General features: G+C 34.6%; 1 protein-coding gene across 2 annotated transcripts in view; it reads left to right on the top strand.

The window, feature by feature from the left end:
- Positions 1–22,808, top strand: part of EPHA3 (EPH receptor A3) — a 374,626-nt gene that overhangs the window by 86,103 nt on the left and 265,715 nt on the right. For both annotated transcript variants that reach the window (XM_064380008.1, XM_064380007.1), the window contains exon 3: positions 19,039–19,699. In XM_064380008.1, coding sequence (XP_064236078.1) covers positions 19,039–19,699 — 661 coding nt within the window. The remainder of the gene's footprint in view (positions 1–19,038; positions 19,700–22,808) is intronic.

Genomic DNA, 22,808 nt, shown 5'->3' with positions numbered 1-22,808 from the left:
TTATTATTTTTTTCTACCTTGTAGGTTGGTTACGAGGACTATGTTAGATTTATAAATGTTAAGAACTTAGAAATGTGTCTGGCCCATGAAAAGCATGTGGGGCATGATTAAGGATTTGACAAGCCCCATGAGAAAACATCAAGCTCCAAGAGGAGAATCATAGTTATAATATTTTGTTCTAGAAATGACACTACACTATCCATATTCATTAACTTACATTCAATACCTACCATACAGTTGAGTGACTGTTGATACTGAACATGATGTATTCTGAGCCTTCTTAGATCCAGAGTATAGGAGTAAAGGGTTAATGTTCTTCAAAATAATAAGGCTAAGATTTTGAAGCAGGAAACTATAATAATAAATATAAATAAAGGGCAAAATACACTATATATTCTACATACATGAAGAAATATTTTATATATAAAAATACATTTATATAAGGATACGCATCAAGTAGAAATAAATCAAATGACTGTAGATTTAGGAATTAGTTCTTCAATAACCAGAATACACAATTTACCAAAATATTTGCCTTCTGGTATACTTATAAAAATCTATGAACTACCGAGTTAATATTGGTTTTCTTCATTGTAATTCTACTTAATTTCATGGTAGTGACTTGGATTTCATATTTAGAATAGAAGATTCTAATACAGAGAAAACTGTACATATGACCATTTCAGGTGCCATACAGCCCTAGAAGCTGAAGGATTCTCTGGAGACGTGTAATATTAGGCAAATAATGTAAGGAGCCATCCTGCTCCTAATTCAGAGTAAATAACTGCTTTAAAACATATTGGATTTAGCCTAATCAGATTAGGATAGCAAAAAGAAATCAATAATCACATGTAAAATTTGAGGTAGAATTTAGAGAAGTATTTTCAAATAAATATATTTTTACACACCTATTATTAATATATAAATATTGAATTAGTTTGTAAATAATCTCTGAAATTATTTGTACAAAGTTATAACAAAAATGTATTTGGATAGTAAATAGAGGTGTAATTGCATAAAGTTGCATATTTACTTTATGTAAATATTCGAAACTACAAAATAATGTATTCTCTGAATATCTTCTCTTTATGTAGGCCATTTACAAATATGAAAATATTTGACATGCCACACACAAAAAATGGTTAAGCCGTGAACAAAGACAAGATCTTTATAGCTTAAGTAGCTGACCATGATTTTTGGGTTCAAAAATTTCTTTTAAGTTCAAATATTGCTCTGATGATAACCTGTAGCTGATCCCCACCAAATGATAGTGGCCTTGGCATTACCATGGGAACAATTATTACAATTTGATAACCCTATTTTTCACAATTCAATTTGTGATTAGAAAGATTTTCTTCATTCTTGATGAAGAATGGATGTAGAAAGAGATTTGTTAAAGGACACAAAATTACAGCTAGTGAGGAGGAATAAGTGGTAGTGTTCTTTACCACTGCAGAATAGCTACAGTTAATAATCTTATGTAATTTCAAATGAATAGAAGGAGGATATTGAACAATTCCAACAGGAAGAAATGACAAATGTGTGAGATGATAGATATATTAATCACCCCATTTGTTCACTGTATGTTATATATTCCAAAATGTGACTATGTGCTCTATAAATAGGTACAGTTATTTGTCAATTAAAAATAATATTAAAAATAATATTTAAAAATGAAATTAAATAAATTACTTTTCTTGGAAAAAATATAATTATTCAAAATGATATGAATACATTATTTAGCTTTTTAGGTTTTTCCCAATATGTTTACCTGCTATGAACATGTTATATAAATAATATTGAACCATTTTTCTGAGCTCAAAATTTATAAATGTTCCTTCATCTCTAAAATTTCATGTACAAGTGGCTATTTATGATTCCAATGTATTTTATTATTTTTGCTAGTATATATATTCACATTAGGCTATGACACTGAACACACTATATAATATAGAACATTTGTGATCATATGATAATTTTCAAAGTGGAATATTTATCACTTATGATTCATTTATAATCACTTTTAGGTCAGGATTAAAGTAAGATTTAGTCCATTCCCAAATGTTCTTCCAGAAATGTAACTTTTCTTTAAAAATACTAATATTTCAGAACTTGTTAAAACATACTCTTTATAGTACATAAATTGATGTGCTAACAAAATAAGATTTTAATAAGATAACCGGGTTCATACAAAATTATAGTAATACTATATTTCTGTATTTGTTTCAAAGTTATTAATCTTTGCCTGTAACTAAGGAGAATTCCCACTTCGAATCTTATATTAATTAGTAGTGGAGCTGAGTTTTACCCAAACTGACTTTACAGTTAGCTCCTTCTGCCTTGCAGAAATAATGTGGTTTACTGGCACTTGTTCAGGACTACGAGTAAGAAGATCTGGTCTAGGTTGGATTTTTTTTAACTTTGACATTGGATGTGTTTCTATCTCTCTCTGGATATCAATTAAGAAATCTATAAAGTTCTCAAATCTATAGAATCTACTGAATATTTTTCTGTTCAATAATAAAAGTGTTAGAAAAAATCTACATATCTGCTTTGACTTCTCTGCTATGATTTATGAGTTGAATGATGTTTTGTGAAAACATCTGCTAACAAATACATATATATATATTTTACAGTCATTAATATCTTTCTTCTTGTCAGTTCATTCTTCTCAGGCTACACTTTGCTCTAAAGTATTCTCTTTTATAACTATTCAGTTATAGAAATTCTCTTCTCTCTGGCAACTCTGAGATTCTTTTCCCCTTATTCTATTCTTACCTCTGTAAATGCTCCTTTTCCAGCTGTAGATACCGTGCTTAACTTGAAAACTTTTTGATATGGGAACATTTCAATATGGATGTTGCAATTTTGATAATACAATATTTCCATTTCTCTCATTAACTCATCTTTCTCTTCCTATGCTGTAAACACAAGCATTTCACAATACAGTTTCTGACATTTCATTCTTCTCATATTTTTTAATCATAATATTTCTAAAACTTTAATTATATGACTCCAAAATCTGAATTTCTACTCTTACAATTTTTTTCTGAATTCTGGTATCCATTTCAACTTTTGAAAACATCTTTTTCTGTGTTTCATGTTGACATTATTAGACTCTACCCATATTAAACTTTTGCTCCTCTTCTTTGCATAAGTTTTCCCACCTGTTTTGCTGCTCTTTCTGCTCATAACATTATTTCCAAGTCACTAAGACAGGTTCATAAAAACAGAAACGTTTTGCAATCAAAGTTCTTGGTTTGAATCCAGGCTCCACCATTCACCAGCTAATGGATTTAGGGGAAGTTATCGAATACCCTTCTAAGCTTCATTTTGTCTCATCTATAGAGTTAGTTCATGACGACACCTGCAGCACAGGGTTTTCAAGGACAAAAATATTGCAATACTGGAAAAGCCCATTACCTTGAACATAAAATGGTCAATATGATTACCTAACGTTAGCCTAAAACCTCAGAGTCATTTTCAGGTTTCCAGTTTTTTCAAAGCAAATATCAATTATTTGCCAAGGCCTAGTCCTACTCTTAAATATTACTGTCATTCAAAAATTCATTCATGCATTGGCTTATTCAATAAGTGGATTATATGGAACTGTCCTGGGTGTTGGGTATCAGTAACGAACAAGTCTCCATTACCCCTCCCTTAGCTAACCACAATAACTCTTAGGTCCATCTGCCCCCAATCCTTATCTAGATCATCCAGAGTGTAAATTAGTTTAATCATTGTGGAAGACAGTGTGGCGATTCCTCAAGGATCTAGAAATAAAAATACCATTTGACTCAGCAATCCCATTACTGGGTATATAGCCAAAGGATTATAAATCATTCTATTCTAGAGACACATGCACACACGTATGTTTATTGCAGCACTGTTCACAATAGCAAAGACTTGGGACCAACCCAAATGCCCATCAATGATAGACTGGATAAAGAAAATGTAGCACATATATACCATAGAATACTATGCAGCCATAAAAAAGAGGAGTTCATGTCCTTTGCAGGGACATGGATGAAGCTGGAAATCATCAGTCTCAGCAAACTGACACAAGAACAGAAAACCAAACACCGCATGTTCTCACTCATAAGTGGGTGTTGAACAATGAGAACACATGGACACAGGGAGGGGAACATCACACACTGGGTTCTGTCGAGGAGTAAGGGGCTAGGGAAGGAATAGCAGGGGGTGGGGGGATTGGGGAGGCATAGCATTAGGAGAAATACCTAATGTAGATGGGGCAATGGATGCAGCAAACCACCACCAGAGCACGTGTATACATATGTAACAACGATCTGCCCATGTACCCCAGAACTTAAAGTATAATAAATAAATTAAAAATAAAAATAAAAAAATACTCTTGCCAAATCGATGTACTTATGTCCACTTGTTGCCTAAATCTCATGAGAGATGAGAAAAGCTTCTATTATATTCCAAACCATCTACATGGTCATCGCCCACTCTTCTAATTTTCTACCATTCTCTTTATAGCACCCAGAGTGATTCTAGGAAAAAGTAAGACTTGTCAGTCTTCTGCTCAGATCCCAGGATTTGGCTAAAGTCTTCAATTCTTCCCCCTTCTCTCCCTCCCAGTCATTCTCTTCACCTCCCTCCTCTGAGGACATACAAGATACTGTCTGCCTTAGGACTCTTTACCACTGTTTCCTTTGCCTTGAATGCTCTTTCCTGATGTATCCATATTCCTTTATTCAAGTAGTTCCCTGTGAAGTCTTCCTCTGCCTTGTGTCATCATTTGAGGCTGAATTTAAATGTCACATTTTCAGTGAAGACTTCCTAGGTCATTCATTTTGAAATCTCCTCTCAACATACATAACTGTCTCCTTTCCCTGGCTTCCTTCATTGCTTCTCCTGAAAACATAACACCATGGAAGAAAACAAATTGTAGCACTTTATTTTCTTTTGTTGTATATCTCTCTCAGTCTTATGGAAGCTCCCTGAGGAGAGATTTCAAGTCATCATTTTCACTACTGTAATAGCACCTCATAGAGTCACTAGTGCACGACAGGTGTTTGATAAACATGTGTTGAGTTAGTCAATGAAAGACCAGTTTGTGTCCAAACTCAGTTGGACTTTGGGGGTTTCACACTTTTTTCCATATGGTTTCACCTGCCTGGAATGTGCTCATCCTCCATCTTCCTCTCATCTATTTTCACCAGTAAAATTCCACTTATTAATTTCTTCCCTAAATGCCACCCCCGACCACTATTTTTTTTTCTGTTTTTTTTTTTTTTTTTTTTTTTTTTGTATAGGGAGTAGAGACTTTCAATAGCATAAATCACATTCTCCACTTTTCTCTCATGTCACATATCAAATCTATAAAATCCCGTGGCTCTGCCACCAAAATGGTTTTGGAATCTGTTATTTTCTTCCTATTTCCACCGATGCTATCCTATCAAGACTGCATGTTGTGTCACATTAGTATTACAATAACCTCTCATCTCACTTCCTAGACCTTCACTCCTTGCTATTTGTCTTCCACACAGCAGCCTGTGACCTTTTAATGACATGATTCAGATCACGTCACTTCTCTACTCAAACCCTTTGCTAAATTTCCATTTATCTAAGGATAAAATTCAAAGTCTCTCATCTGACCTAAAAAGACCTAAATGATCTTCTACTCAATTACCTCTCTGACGTAATGTTTCATCACTTCTTAATCATAATGGTAGTGCCAAAAAAATAGTTTTGTAGAATGTAAGGGCTTAACGAACATTTGTTTTACTTAGCAGGTAACGACTGTGTGAGCATTTACTATCAATATTATCTATTAAGCCACTAAGCAATCCTGTTTGAAAGGTGCCATTCACATATACACAATGGAATACTATGCAGCCATAAAAAAGGATGAGTTCATGTCCTTTGCAGGGACGTGGATGAAGCTGGAAACCATCATTCTCAGAAAACTGACACAAGAACAGAAAACCAAACACCACATGTTCTTGCTCATAAGTGGGTGTTGAACAATGAGAACACATGGACACAAGGAGAGGAACAACACACACCAGGGCCTGTTGGGTGGTGGAGGAGTTAGGGGAGGGATACCAGGGGATGGGGGAATTGGGGAGGGACAACATTAGGAGAAATACCTGATGTAGATGACGCAGGGAGAGATGCAGCAAACCACCATGGGATGTGTATACCTATGTAACAATCCTGCACAATCTGCATGTGTACCCCAGAACTTACCGTATAATAAAAAATAAGGAAAAATAAAATACTAAGGGGCATGGAGGAGGGAGAATGAGAGATGGCTGCTCATGAGTACAGTTTCTTATTGGGATGATTTAAAGGGTCTGGAGTTTGATCATGAAGATTTCTGCACAACCTGGGAGCATACTAGAAGGATTGAATTGTATGCTTTAAACTGATTAATTTTATAACATGTTAATTATATCTCAATAAAAACAAGAAGATACTATAATCAAAAAAACACATAAAAATAAAATTCCCACCTAGTGAAAAAATCATCTCCATTTTAAACATGAGATACTTGAGGCTTGACATATTGCTTGGTATGAAGTAAAAGCATAAAAAACATAAGAAGAACACTTACTTTTCTTAAACTATGGAATATATCTCTTGACATGTTATGCAGAGAGATTGCAGATATATTTTAATTTTAAAAAGATAATAGTAAAAAGAAGTCAAGTCAAATGTCTAATACAATTACAGTTAATATAGAACATGGTAAGATATGGAATACTATTGGCAAATATTTTATTCTAGTTTAGAAAGGCACATATATCTTAGATAAAAGATTGTAAATTCGTTTCTAATAAAAATGTGGCCAGGTGCTGTGGCTCACACTTGTAATCATAGCACTTTGTGAGGCCAAGGCAGGTGGATTTCTTGAGGTCGAGAATTCGAGACCAGGTTGGCCAACATGGTGAAACCCTGTTTCTACCAAAAATACAAAGATTAGCCTGGCCTGGTGGTGCGAGCCTATAGTCCCAGCTACTGGAGAGTCTGAGGTGGGAGAATCACTTGAACCCCGAGAGGCAGAGGTTGCAGTGAGCTGAGATCGTAACACTTTACTCTAGCCTGGGTGACAGAGCAAGACCCTGTCTCAAAAAAATAAAAAAAAATATGAAGCAGCCAAATATTCAGTTACCTTTTGTCAATTATATTTAGTGAATTTCAAAAGAGTGAAACAGACTTACACTGGTCGGAATTGTTATAGCCTCAAATTTGAAGAGAGAGAAACTCTAGCAAGTGAAAAGGAATAATAAATAGACAAACTTCAATTTTAAAATACATTTCTAACATTTTATAGGGAAAACAAACCAGCGTATTCTGGTGGCATTTTTGGTTAACTAAGCCTTTTCAGCATAATAATAATTCATGTTTATTTACTGCTTCCCAGGTGGCAAACATAGTTATAATCGTTTTAAATGGACAATCTACTTTTGTTCACAACATCTCTAGAAAATGTTAATTATTATTTTCCTCATTCTACAGATGCATCAATTAAATCATACTCTATTAAATCTCTTAGTTATTGAGTAGCAGAGCTAGGTTTCAAACGCAGGGTCTTTTATCTCTAGAGGTGAGACCCTTAAATCTAGGCTCTCAGGATACTCAATGGAGAAGAGATTAAAGATATTTCTATGAAGTATGGTTGCTACTCTTGTGAAATGAGCAGTAGAAGAGGTCTCTGTAGCTCTAAAATTGGTGCCATAAAGCAGCTTACATTTCAGAGAAGTGCTCTCAAAAATTACACTTATTTTGTTAAAAAGTAAATTTAGCTCTCTGAAGATCTGTAAAACTTAGCATATGTTCCATAGTGACATGAGTTAATTTCTGTCACTGGGAGTGCTCCACAGGTATATTGTAAATTGCTATGAATTACTGTGGCTATGACCCATTAGCCTAGCAGGAAATTGCATGAATCTCACAACTGATATGAAATGTACCGCTGTCACTGTTATGCATTAATTTCTAAGTAGTTGGCCATTTGTAATAATTCTGTAAATGTCCATCTTAGCACAGTTTTCAGTCTAGACAAGTTAAGTCAATGTGCATGGAATTTTCCTCATTATCTTCAAGCAGTTATGCTGAATTCTAAAATTACTTTTTTATTGAACAATTTCACCTTGAACTTCTTTCCAAGAATTAGAAACATGATAGTCTCATTGTCCTACTCTCTAATATTTAAGGGAAATTTACTCTATAAAAGTAAAACCATTTGGCTGTATATGAACAGGAGGACACAGTGAGAAAATCTCTGATGAGTGTCACCAGTATGTTTTCTTCATTCTAGCTTTTACAGAATAGATTAAAAATTTACTAGACATTTTTTTAAATCATATTGACTTCCATTTTGCTGAGGTAATTTTCAGATAATGGTATACGTCACCACTATAGTTTTATAAAGAACAGTTTTGCAATCTAAGTTTTCTTTACATTGTAAGTAAGCATATTTCATTATTTAAAAACCAAACCTTTATAATGCAAATGATATTTTTTATTATCTTTTCTTTGATATCAACATTCTTCCCCTCAGAAGAAAAATAAAGTCAAATAGTACACTTCATTGAAACTTCTTGACAATGGTGAATTATATAAGATCTCCCTATGTTATACTTTATATTTTAGCATAACACATCTGTTTCAAGTCAATGCTTCAGGCTAGAAATTTCCTTTTTTGGTAGATCTTTAAGTATTTTTAATCATTTTTGATTTTTTTTATTTTCACCGCACTATATCTCAGGTTTTCAGATTCTTTTTCTTCATCTTCCAAAACTATTTTAACCCTCTATTTCAAAAATCTGTATTATAAATTTACTGATACAATATCTAGAAATTTCTTCCTTCTTTTTTCCTGTAAGTCTGTCATGAGTTTATAGTTACTTAGTTAGGACCACTCTCTGACAGATAACTGCCTACAATACTGATTTTCTAAATCCAGTGCCGCATGTAGCAGAACTCACACTTCTGTCGGTACTTTGTCAATTACAGAAGTTTGACATTTGGCATATTGTATGCTGTTTAATTTTAGTAAATTAAAATAGGGTGCTTACTTCGTTTTAGGCACAGGGCTAGATGGTTGGGAGAGGAAAATGAACAAAACCAGAGACCATGGAAGGCAGCAAGACTAATGAATAGAGAAATGAATGAATATATTGTGTATAAAATAACAGTAGGTATAACCGGTAGACATCATGTTCTATAAGCATAACTATCCTGTCTATTTATGTCGTACCTGCATTATCAATATGGAGCCTCATACACAGTAGTTAGTCAATAAACAAAAATGGAATATTCTTGAAAGGAGATAGATGGAGTCTTACAGGAGATTATTTCACAGAGAAAAATTAAAGATACCAATTTACTTATATATACAGACCTTGTCTATTTTTTTGTTGATGATGCATCTTTCAGTATAAAGAAGAATCATTCTGAAATATGCTTTGGTCATCAAAAATTCTAAGATAAGCTGAGTTAGTATCTTTACATGTAGATACTCACCAAGTGCATTCATAAGAAAAAAAGCATATCTTTATACTCTTTTTGGGAATTATTCAGTGTATAATTATTCAACAGAAGTCATCTTAAAAAGTCTTTCCTGGGTCTTTGCCATGGTCTTCCTAAAGCTTTTCTCTTTTTTGTTCTCTACAGTAGCATCTCCCAGTCCGGAGCTAACAATGCACCTCTCTTCAGTAGTTTCTCACTGTGGCAAATGAAGCAGAGACACGTTGTATTGGCCAAATTGCTCCTGGCCTTACATTTCTGACACTGTTCAATATTGAAATTAAAAGATATTGTCCAATATCTTTCATTGTAACACTGATGAGAAAGAAATATAATTCACAGCCAGGGACACTGTGTGGAGTGTTCACATCACCCCCATGTCTGCATGAGTTTTGCCTGGGTACTCTGGTTTTCTCCCATGTCCCAAAGATATGCCGATTAGTTGAACTGGCGTGTCTACATGGTCCCAGTCTGAGTGAGTATGGTGTGTGTGAGTTCACCCTGCAATAGGATAGCTTCCTGTCCAGGGCTGGCTCCTGACTTGTGCCCTGAGCTGCTGGGATAGGTTCCAGCCACCCCAACCCTAAACTGGAATAAGCAGGTGTATTACTCTGTTCTCACATTGCTATAAAAACACTACTTCAGACTGGGTAATTTATAAAGACAAGAAGTTTAATTGGCTCATGTTTCTGCAGGCTGTACAGGAAGCATGGTTGGGGAGGCCTCAGGAAACTTGCAATAATGGTAGAAGGCAACAGGGAAGCCAGCACATACTACATACTACATGGCTGCAGTAGGAGGAAGACAGAGCAAAGAAGGAAGGGCTGTGCACTTTCAAACAACCAGCTCTCATGAGAACTCATTCACTGTCATGAAAACAGAAGGGGAAAATCCACCCACATGGTCCAATCACCTCCCACCAGGTCCCTCCCTTAACATTGTGGATTACAATTCAACATGAGATTTAGGTGGGGACACAGAAGCCAAACCATATCAGCAGGTCAGAAAAGGAATAAATGAATGAATACAAACTATTTTTTAAAAATGTGTCATGTGTACAATAATCATACAAATATATGGCATTAAATGAGGCAGAACAAGAGCACTTGGCGAGCCACCATATTTGTCATAGTTTCTGAACTACACATTGGGAGGAGGTGCTCCTTAAAGTTTTTACTTTGCAAATGTTCATTCCTAGATGTAACCCACGGCCCGTTAATGACCATTGTCTCACAGTGAATCACCAACGGTTGTGTTTATAATTATCTTGTTTTCATGAATCTTTCTTAAATGAAGATGTACCTTACATTTATTTCCATGTTTAATATTAGAAGTGCTTTGAATGTTTATTTAGAAATTTGGTGATGTTTTCATAACCGGAAATATCCCACAGGAAATTGACTCTTGTTTATATCAATTAGCCCAGGGTGAAACTGGTTTTGTTATACATTGTTTAAAGTCACAGATTCCAAGAACCTATCGAGGATGTTAAGTGAGAACTTAAAGTACTTGTCCACATATCCACAGCCTGGTGCCCTATCTCCCAAACATACTGGAACCCAGTTACTTAAACAGGTTCTATCCTCACATGTGCTAAGCCTGCTGACATTTTTCTCCATTTGTGTCCTCCTTTATTTTCACTTACAGAAGTTCCAATAATTCTATCATTTATTTCTTCTTCCTTATCCTTTTCCAGGACCTTCCTTCACGTGATCGTCTTTCCTTTCTCAACAACTCCTTGTTGAAACGGTCAAATACAGAACATATCATCATATTCTTTATGTATTTTGCCTCCTTCACCACCATCAATTTCTGATAAGAAAAATCACATTTTGGGGCCAGTCGTGGTGTCTCATACCTGTAATCCCAGCATTTTGGGAAGCCAAAGCAGATGGCTCACTTGAGGTCAGAGATTGTAGACCAGCCTTGCCAACATGGCAAAACTCCATCTCTACTGAAAATACCAAAAAAAAAAAAAAAAAAAATGTAGTTGGGCATGGTGGTGCATGCCTGTGATCCCAGCTACTCCAGAGACTGAGGCAGGAGAATCGTTGAACTCGGGAGGCAGAGGTTGCAGTGAGCCGAGATCACCCTGCTGCATCCTAGCCTGGATGACAGAGTGAGACTGTCTCAAAAAAAAAAGAAAAGAAAAATTATTATACTTATCTTTTTACTGAAGCTTTGCACATAGAAATATTTAATATGTTTATGTAACACTGAATACAACTACAATTATAAGAGCATTTTCAAAAATCACCAGTCACCACAGAAAATCACAGTGGAATGCTATCAAATTACAGCAAATCATAAAAATAGTAGCATGTCTAAAATCAATTGTCTTTCATTCATACAAGTAGAAATATGTGATTGAAAGTAATTACCCCACACACTGTTTACACGTTTTTGTAATACACCTGTTTTGCCAGGTGTACTACCACCAGAGGTGAAAGAGAACACTGTGAGGATTTACTTGGTTTGTTATAATAATATCTTACCATTCCTTGTAGGAGATAGAAGATGAGGTTATTAAGGTGAGCTTCGCTGTTAGGCATGTCTAGGCCTTGGCAAATCTGGAATGAAAAAACACAGATAGGTTAAGGGCTGAACATAAGACCATGCTACAGAGACAGGGGAAGGAAACCACTTTAGACACAGTTTCTAAGGAGACCCAGAATTCATGGAAGCTGATACTGGAGCATCATATCAGTTCATGTCGAGCATAGAAGTTGAAAGTCCAGTTGGCCAAGAGATACATAGCATTAGTTCTCAATGTTAGGGGTTACAATGTTGAAATCACCTAGGCTTTTTTTTTTTTTTAACATCTGGGGAGCAGTATTCTTAAAAATCTTCCTGGTTCCCTGCTTAACCAGACTTAAAAAACGATGACATAAAGGAATTAAGCAGACTAAGTTAGAGGTATGGGACATTCGTCCAAAGGTGCAGTATCATTGCAACAGACCTGAGATCTCGGTATAGTAACCCTGAATCCCAGGTGGGAGGAAAACAACTTCAATCTCCTAGAAGAGTGGAGCTGAGGCTGCTTCAGGTCTTGTCTCAGTCTAGGGGTATGAAGGAACTAGAGGACAGAGAAAAAGAACACAGACATCTATGAGCCCAACTGTGAGATTGCTGGCTAAAACAGAGACAGAGGGGACAGCATGCTCAAACTTTCTGGAAACGTTGTGCCTTTAATAGCCTGTATCTTGTTAAAACCACATAAAGTACTGAGGCATGCCCAATATTCCTGAGAATTGTAAGCAGAGATCTTACATGATTCTGCTTCTAAATCTTCCCACTCTCTAGAACACTTTGCTGATTTTCCTCATAATAATCTCTGATTCTTTTACATTTGTCCTTGTTTCCCAGATCTTTTCAGTATGCTTTGCCAAAGTGTGATGTTGGCTTTTCTATATTCCACAAGGCAGTTCTAATACCATTACCAAATTTCTGCTGAAAACGTAGAGGTTAAAGGTGGTTGGGGACTGAATAACTGTCCACATCTTTCCACACATGCCCTTTTCAGTCACATTTGTCTTCAGATTCTGTCCCACATCTTGCTAATCATGGGGATTTCCCAACATCAAATCTCCATCTTCTGTCTTCTTGACTCATTGGCCACAAATGTAATTCTCTGATTTGACACACCACACACACACACACACACACACACCGCAAACAAAAAAACAATTCTATTCCTTATTTATCTCAACTCTTTTATATTACTCTGATCTTTTCATAATATACTTTTAGAAATATATATCCATGTATAAATGTGTATGTTTCTCTCTCTCACTGTGTGTGTGTGCGCGTGTGTGTGTGTGTGTACTTTCTAGACCAAAATGGGCTAAGGAAAACTACTTATGAATAAATAGAAATGTAATATATATGTGCCTGACACTTGAGAGTGACAGCCTCACTAAAATATTCTGCATGCATTTTAAAATGCTGCTGCCTGGTAAATGCCCAAATATTCCTAGGATGAAGACTGGATTTTGAAATGGCTCTGAGTGTGTAAGGGGAAATAGACATGAGAATAAAAAAACAAGAGTGGAGAAATGAATAACATGAACAAACAGTATCACTTAAAATTACTGGTGCAAGATTAATCATCATTAGCATTTTGTAAAGCGCAGAAATAGGCGTTTCTTAGAAACTATTGAAATGCAAAAGTAATGCTGTAAATGTCAACATATTACTGATGTCATTTTACTTTTATTGTGATCTACAAATTTCTTAGAAACTTGTTTGAAGTCTTAAAAAGTAAATCATACCTCTCTCGCACTCTTTATGTTTTCTTAATATCTTCCAAATTATATTAGCCTATGAACTAAGTTTACTGAAGCTTCTGCTTCTTTTAAAGGAAATGTAAACTTCCTCCTCACCTTACACCGCTTGTTAGTAAATAACTAAAAATGTTTTCTCTGAAAGTAATTAATATCAACAATAAATATAAATTCTTAATTACCATAATGATGTTACACTAGCATAATAGTTATTAGGTTAAATGCCACTTAATTATTAAAATATATGTTTCCCTCAAAAATATATGTTTGATTCAGTGACAAGAAACTGTGCTATCTAGAAAATATAAACTAAGAGCCTCCTTAGTATCTCATACTACCTTTGATGATAGAGAGGTTTGGTGTGGTTCTGTTCAGAATGGACTCTCCAGGAGAGAAAGTTTGGATGCATGAGTTTCTTATAGTTGAAGTGATCTGGAAAAATATGACAAAATCAAGGAACCCATTCATGGCCTATATGGTCTAATAATAAAAGCTTAGATCAAAATCTGGAAGCTAGGCTAAATATCAGAATTGTTGATTTTAAAGAGTTAGGCAAATAGGATCTAATGAAACTTAAGAGCTTCTGCACAGCAAAAGAAACTATCTATATAGTGAACCGGCTACAAATAGAATGGGAAAAAAATTTTGCAACCTACCCATCTGACAAAGGGCTAATATCCAGAATCTACAAAGAATTAAAACAAATTTACAAGAAAAAAACACACAACCCCATCAAAAAGTGGGCAAAGGATATGAAAAGACACTTTTCAAAAGAAGACATTTACACAGCCAACAAATATGAAAAAATGCTCATTATCTCTGGTAATTAGAGAAATGCAAATCAAAACCACATTGAGATACCAACTCACACCAGTTAGAACGGCGATCATTAAAACAACTGGAGACAACAAATGCTGGAGAGGATGTGGAGAAATAGAAGCTCTTTTACACTGTTGGTGGGAGTGTAAATTAGTTCAACCATTGTGGAAGACGGTGTGACAATTCCTCAAGGATCTAGAAATAAAAATATCATTTGACTCAGCAATCCCATTACTGGGTATATAGCCAAAGGATTATAAATCATTCTATTATAAAGACACATGCACACATATGTTTATTGTGGCACTGTTTACAATAGCAGACTTGGAACCAACCCAAAAGCCCATCAATGATAGATTGGATAGGGAAAATGTGGCACAGATACACCATGGAATACTATGCAGCCAAAAAAAGGATGAGTTCCTGTCCTTGCAGGGACATGGATGAGTCCGGAAACCATCATTCTCAGCAAACTGACACAAGAACAGAAAACCAAACACAGCATGCTCTCATTCATAAGTAGGTGTTGAACAATGAGAGCACATGGACACAGGGAGGGGAACATCACACAACACACTGGGGCCTGTTGGGGGGCTAGGGGACCAGGGGAGGCATAGCAGGTGATGGGGGAATTGGGGAGGCATAGCATTAGGAGAAGTACCTAATGTAGACGATGGGGCAATGGATGTGGCAAACCACCACCAGGGCATGTGTATACCTATGTAACAAACCTGCACAATCTGCACATGTACCCCAGAATTTAAAGTATAATAATCCAGTTTAAAAAAAGTAAAGAGTTAGAGCTTGAAAAGGTATTTTGAGCTCCTCTTTAGTTTGTATCCCCTTTCGCTGAAGCTGTTCCTGATGGATACCAATCACAGAGATCACTCGTAAGGATTAGGAGAATGGAGAGAAAGATGCTTTTCACCACTAAATTTTATGTTACCAATGCTATGTCTCTCATGTGTTTTTTCATCTCTGCCTTGAGACAATTACTATAGAAGAATAGAATCTCTGATAATATATAATGATAATGTATAATGAACATTATACATTAGTTCTTATGGTAGAAAAATAGATGAAACATGAGTATTTTTTACATTTACAAAGTATGAGCATTATAGCAGCAGTTTTAATAATTTATTTTTTTCTCGTGGCTGCTGCTATGAGAAAATACACATTTAAGGATTTTATTTCTACTATCTTCAGTCCTCAGCAAATGCTGGAGTTACAGACTTGTTTTTACAAGTGGTCTGAGATGGTAAGTCACCATCCCTTACAATCAATTTGCCTTCATTACAAATTAATGAAGTGATAATTGCTCTTTGCAACCTTTCATGTGCAAAGAATGCTGGTGCTGTTTGCATTATCTTCTTGCAATGTATACCTCTGTGTCCAAGGACTTGTGGTAACTTGCCAAATGTTAAACTGCACTGAGATCTCCATAATTAAAATCATATTTTACATCAAATTATGAAAATCTCTACATAATATGTTCTGTTTGATGTCGAGTAAAATGCTGTTCACTGCAGAATAAATTTGCAAATGATTCATCAAAGAAACAATCTCATTTATTCTTAAAAGGAAAACTTGACTTAAGAAATTTAAAATCAATTGTTTTATATTCAAATAATATTGTAATGATCGAACAGAATTTCTGTAAGATGGTTACAGAAAGCATTTTTTTCTCAGAGTTTTCGCTAGGTCTCTACTTTAAAATGCCATTGTAGAACCAAGGTAATGATACTAGAGAAGACTCTACAAAACATTAACTTTTAACACCAGAGATTTTTGTTGACTGTTTTTTTGTTTTTTTTATATATATATCAAACACACATTAATTTTGCTTTGAATGTGACTGTATTATTATAGGCACCTCAATATAAAACCCTAAGAACTGAGACTCTCATGTACTCTTATCTCCTTAAAAACTCAGTATATGACATACAAATAGAGTGAATACTTACAAATGGCACATTGGAAATTGTTAAAAATGCAATGTGAATATTTTCTTTCCTTCTGCTGAGATTAGAATGCATCTTGTATATTACTTCTGAGATCTTCTAAAATAGTCTCAATTTGATTCTTTGTTGAATCTCGGATGTGACAATGAAGTTAGGTCAATTTTTCCTCCAGAAAATGAGTGCCTATTTTGTATTTTAGATCATGAATGATCAAGGTTTTTAAAAATAAGTAGTGTTTTTTACTTGTTTCCTTTGTAAGTTAGTAGGTGTTCTGTGAAGAACTAGAAGTTTTTAAACTGTGATTGTCACACCAGTAAAGTCCATAAATTGTTTTTGATAATTTAAGCAGGCTTAAAGACCAAATAAAGTCATGTTTCTTTGCTTGTAATTGCTAACAATTTAATACATTAATATTTTATTTTATTTTGTGATTAGAAGGTGTGAATTAACATTTCTGTGACTGTAAAGATGGCAGCAATAAACATTAGGGACTACTCAAGGGGAAACGGAGGGAGGCAGCGAGCGTTGAAAAACTGTCGCGTACTATGCTCACAACCTGAGAGAAGGTGTCACTCGTCCTCAAACCTCAACCTCATGAGGTGTATTTATGTGACAAACCTGTACATGGCCCAAATTGGGAAAATATTCACACAGATGAATTTTAGGCAGTAGTTTTATTTATTTTTTTAAACAAACAAACAAAAAACATACATGAAAATCATATCATAGTGTCAATAGAAAGAGAAAAAAGTGTTAATACATTTCAAAGCTGTTGATTTCATTACAAGTGTTTAATATTTATTGTTCCCGATGAAAATAATTAACTCCTTTATTCGAGAAAAATGTAGGAACACATTTATAATGGACTTCACAAAGATTTTATTTAATATATTTAGCTACAATATTTAAATATTTTCTCTAAAGAAAACATTTTAATAGTTTTATTCCCATGAATTACTCTTACATATATTATAATAAAAATAATCTTTGTGCATATCCCAAAATGTGAATTTTCGTGCTGTACTGTGGAGGATATGAAGAGATCTGCCTAAAGTTTAGCAAATGCCTGTGAAACAAAATTAAACTAACTTTAGTATGTATAATGAATTAAATTTACAAATGAATAGAGCATTTAATAAGAGTTAATAATACAGAAATTTTCTTAAGATTGTCAGGATTATGGGAGGCATAAGGCAGAAGAACGCAGAATCCTATGTTGGGGCCATACCATAAGATAGGTATATTCCCTAAGAAAGGAATACAGGACAGAAAACCCAACACAACTTTGAAAACTATAGAAGAGTTTACATTGACAATAATATAGTATATGCCTAAGTGAAACATTACTTGTCTCGTTTCAAACACTTAGAATAAGTTAACATGTGGTTTAGGACCAGTTTTAAAAGGAACACAAATGCGAAACTCAAGAGTTTGAAAGTTTTTGCATAAGTAACAGAGAGCCCTAGGAGAATTTAAATTCAAGAATGACACGGCAAAAGACGTATTTTCCTGGAAGTAGTTAAGCAAAATTGGGCATGATAAGAAGAAAGTGTGGATACGGGGCTAGGGATAACAGAAACAACTGGTCTAATTGTTTTACGATCATAAGTAACACAACGTACGATGTTAAAAGCTTCTCAAAATTTGTCCTAAGGATCACAGAAGATAGGGCTTCACTGTTCTTAAAAATCTTAATACTTTTAAAGGCTTTTTACAGTGAGAAAAGTTGTACTAAGATAACCTTAACTACTATAACAACAAAACCCAAAATATCGATCTATTTCTTGACTGGGAAAAAGTCCAATGTGGGTGTAAAAGACTTTAAGAATCGAATGTTCCTGTGTCTTCTGTTTTTCACCCCTGACTTGGTTTTATATTTGGGGGTGCTGAGGGGTGAGGCGCGTTTATATTTTTGCTTCAAATTTTACTGCATAGTTCTCCAACCCATGTCCATTGAAACGACAGTACATTAAAAAATGTCATGGATAATGATACATAGTAATAATATCATTTATATTCACTTTATTTTGCCTTATATCAGTTTTACCAAAAACCTGGCACAAATTGGAAAAAGATTAGTAAGCATGAATTTTAGGCAGTAGTATTTTTAAATTCTTTTTGAAACAAAGACAAATAAACAAAAAACATACAAGAAAATCATCTAACTGTGTCATTGGAGACAACTGATGTGAGGTTTTGATCCTGGGATTTTTGATTAGGCTCTATTAACCAAGTGAGTGTTTCCTGAATATCCCACAAATGGCAATGCAAGTGAAATGTGTTCATCAAAATTATAAATTACTTTGTGTCCATTAACTCAGAGAACCTTACAAATAAAAACTACAAACAAGAATGTTTTTAATGACCATATGATGATTTATTATGTAGTGATGCCTCCGACACCCTTATCTTGTATTCATCATGATCATTAATTCTGCCTCACTCTCTGTTTCTCTTTGATTCTTCAGTGGGAAGAGATCAGTGGTGTGGATGAACATTACACACCCATCAGGACTTACCAGGTGTGCAATGTCATGGATCATAGTCAAAACAATTGGCTGAGAACAAACTGGGTCCCCAGGAACTCAGCTCAGAAGATTTATGTGGAGCTCAAATTCACTCTACGAGACTGCAATAGCATTCCATTGGTTTTAGGAACTTGCAAGGAGACATTCAACCTGTACTACATGGAGTCTGATGATGATCATGGGGTGAAATTCCGAGAGCACCAGTTTACAAAGATTGACACCATTGCAGCTGATGAAAGTTTCACTCAAATGGATCTTGGGGATCGTATTCTTAAACTCAACACTGAGATTCGAGAAGTAGGTCCTGTCAACAAGAAGGGATTTTATTTGGCTTTTCAAGATGTTGGTGCTTGTGTTGCCTTGGTGTCTGTGAGAGTATACTTCAAAAAGTGCCCATTTACAGTGAAGAATCTGGCTATGTTTCCAGACACAGTACCCATGGACTCCCAGTCCCTGGTGGAGGTTAGAGGGTCTTGTGTCAACAATTCTAAGGAGGAAGATCCTCCAAGGATGTACTGCAGTACAGAAGGCGAATGGCTTGTACCCATTGGCAAGTGTTCCTGCAATGCTGGCTATGAAGAAAGAGGTTTTATGTGCCAAGGTAAGAGCCTTCTCTATTTTTCTTTGAGTGATATTTCTTACCTGTGAGTTTATCAAAGTGTCATTAAATGAAATGCGCTCAGTCTCAACTCACTTGGGAGGAAAACATACCTCAAACTGAACATAGTCTATTTATGGACTAAATTTATTTCTACTTGATGTGGTCATTTCATGCTTTGCTGTAGAAATATTAATGTATGATTATACAGTGCTGACTGCACCTATAAGAGATGTTATATGTGCTATATTTAAGGTTTTCTGCTGTTTAATAACTAAAGTAATTCTAGACCAGCTGAAAGAAAAACATTCTATCTCTTTTATGTAGAAAGTTGAGAAATCTTTAACACTCTGCTGATCTAATTCTAACAGAATTAGATACTGTGATGGTTATGTATGCTGTTGCTCATCTATCTCATAGCAATAGTCACTTCATTGCTATAAGGTACAGTTTTTTCTTCACTGACATCTGGGTATCAAATACATGCTTACTTACAAAAGATTAGTGCTTTTAGAAGATTATTTTATTTAAAAATCCAGAGCTGATTCCTCAGTGTTTAACGTATGCAGGTATAATTTTTAAGTATATTTTGCACCATGATTTGGCTCTTTTTAGTTCTCAAAAGATTATTTGTATCATCCTTCAGGTTTGAATGCATATTTGATATTAATATAATATCACAGAACCAGAACTCTTTCATAAAGTTAATATTTATTTAAAAATCACCTTGTATTTCAAGTAGAATCACATAAAAGATCATTTTATATAAAATTATGTATATCAGCTATGCTATATCATATCATAATTTCACTTAATCCCAAAATTTACTTAGCGTTAGGCAAGGTTTTATGCTGGAGTACACTAAAATTGTTATTTAAATTTTAGATGAATAAATATATAGGAGAAATTAAGTACATTGTCTTTGAAATTTTGTCTGTTTTAATGCCTTGCTGTTACACTCTGCCAAGTCTGATGTTTTACTCCTGGTCTCATAGTCAGTCACTTTTCTAGAATGTACATGGAATGAATGAGCCTATATTGTATATAAATCATACTCTTTAAAACTGAACAGAATATACTATTTTGCTTTTTACTATAGACATGGTTTACAGGGAAAAAAAAGACATTTTAAATGAGAGTAAATGGTTCATTCTAGCTTCATACCTTATGCTTTTCAGATCCTAGGAAAACACCATCACAGTACTGTTCCAAAAATGGTTTTGAAAGTTATAAAATTAAAACAACATACTAACTACCATTTACATTAGTGAAGAAAAGTTATAATAGCCTTTATATTCCACTTTCAATTGTATTTTATCATTAAGATATTTGTTTATGTTATATTGTATTTGTGAGATTTATTTTAAATAAAATCATGAAAGCTTACCTCAGAATGAATTAAGAAGTTGCCTATTTAAGAGATATTTAATGCACACCTACTTCATTGTAAGAACTATGGTAAGAATTCGAATATTTTTTGTTAACGTTCTTTAATTAGCCACTTACTAGATGCCATACACTGTGCTGATTTGCTAAGTAATGTTCATGAGCTATCTCATTTATTCCTTAAAATAACCTATGAAGTACATACTACTACTCTATTTTTAAAATATGGAGAACAAAGCTTTGATAGGTCAAATAGCTTGCCTTAGATCTCTCAGTGAGTTAGTACTGGAATTGCGATCTGAAACCAGGCAGTCTGTCTGTAAAGGCTGGAGCCTTCACATCAGCTCATGCTGCTTCCCTGTGATTCAGTGGAAGGGTAACAGAGACTAGGAAACCCCACAAGGACACAAATTCTGCTGGAGTTAGAGCACTATATTTTGAAGGATGAGTATGGCCACAAGAAGTGAGCTCAAGGTAGCCAAGTATCTAGAAATATAAGAATTAACTGAATCAGTTTATTTCCAACTTTTTCATTTCTAGATTTTTAAGAAAGAAAAATTACCAGCCAAAAGACCATATTTTAGGAAGACTAAGCTTAGCATGGGTGGCATCTAATAAAAATGGAATATATGATTTGTCAAGCATCTTAGATATGCAAATTTAATTCTGTAAGTGTTTTTGACCATCTATTAGTACAAAGTAATAATGTGCCAGACACAGGGGAAATATAAATGAATAAGTTATTGTCTTTACCTTGTGGGAGCTCACTATCTAGCATGAAAGACAGATAAATAAATGAATGATTTTAATTTAAGACATATCAATAAGTCTTCTGCCAGGAGTACAAGGTACTTTAGCAATGAAGTGTAAGAAGATATTAAGTTTGAATATTTTACAATAAATAATAGGAAATGTTAATTAATAATAAGAAGACTTTGTGTTGAGAGTTTTGGACTTTTTTATTGTTATTTTGCTTAGAAACATTTGGGGTAGCAAGAAAGGACTAGCTACCTTACACAGCTTGCACATTCCAGAAGGTGAGATTTGTAACTTGTTTATGGAATCATTATCTCAAAATTTCTAAATGCATAGGCGTGCTATTAGAGTACTATCTACTGAGTTTGTGCCACAGGGATGCCTTCAAAAGGATCTAAACTTCATTAATGGGTCATTTTCTGATTTTAGTAATGAAATATTTAAAACTTTATATTCCATTCTAGAAAAATAATAGGCACAGTTAGAGTTCATTGACTTGAAAGATGAAAATGTGTCACTCTCCATTTGATAGGAAAATACATATTAATTAAAATGTTTCATATTCAAAAAACATATTTATCAATTTCAAAAGCTCTGGTATATAATGTTTACTTTCACTACAGTTCATTATTTCTGAAACAAGAAAAAGTAATCAAAAGTATTCTTGGACTATTTCTTTTTTTTTAAATTGTATTTTAGGTTTTGGGGTACATATGAAGAACATGCAAAATTGTTGCATAGGTACACACGTGGCAGTGTGATTTGCTGCCTTCCTCCCCTTCACCTATATCTGGCATTTCTCCCCATGCTATCTCTCCCCACCTCCCCACCCCCCGGACTATTTCTTTAAACATTCAACATTTCTTGAGCCCTGATAGGTGTCCAATACTGTATTTAACACTAGAAAGAGAATAACGAACAGTCACTGCTTAATTTGGTTCATAGTCCAAAAATGTGTGAGTGCATGCCT

Source organism: Aotus nancymaae, unplaced genomic scaffold (assembly GCF_030222135.1).
Source record: "Aotus nancymaae isolate 86718 unplaced genomic scaffold, 86718_ANA_hifiasm-v0.15.2.pri h1tg000022l_1, whole genome shotgun sequence".
NCBI classification, from domain to species: Eukaryota; Metazoa; Chordata; class Mammalia; order Primates; family Aotidae; genus Aotus; species Aotus nancymaae.
The sequence above is the reverse complement of the archived record's forward strand: the minus strand, read 5'-3'. Positions and strand labels throughout refer to the sequence as shown.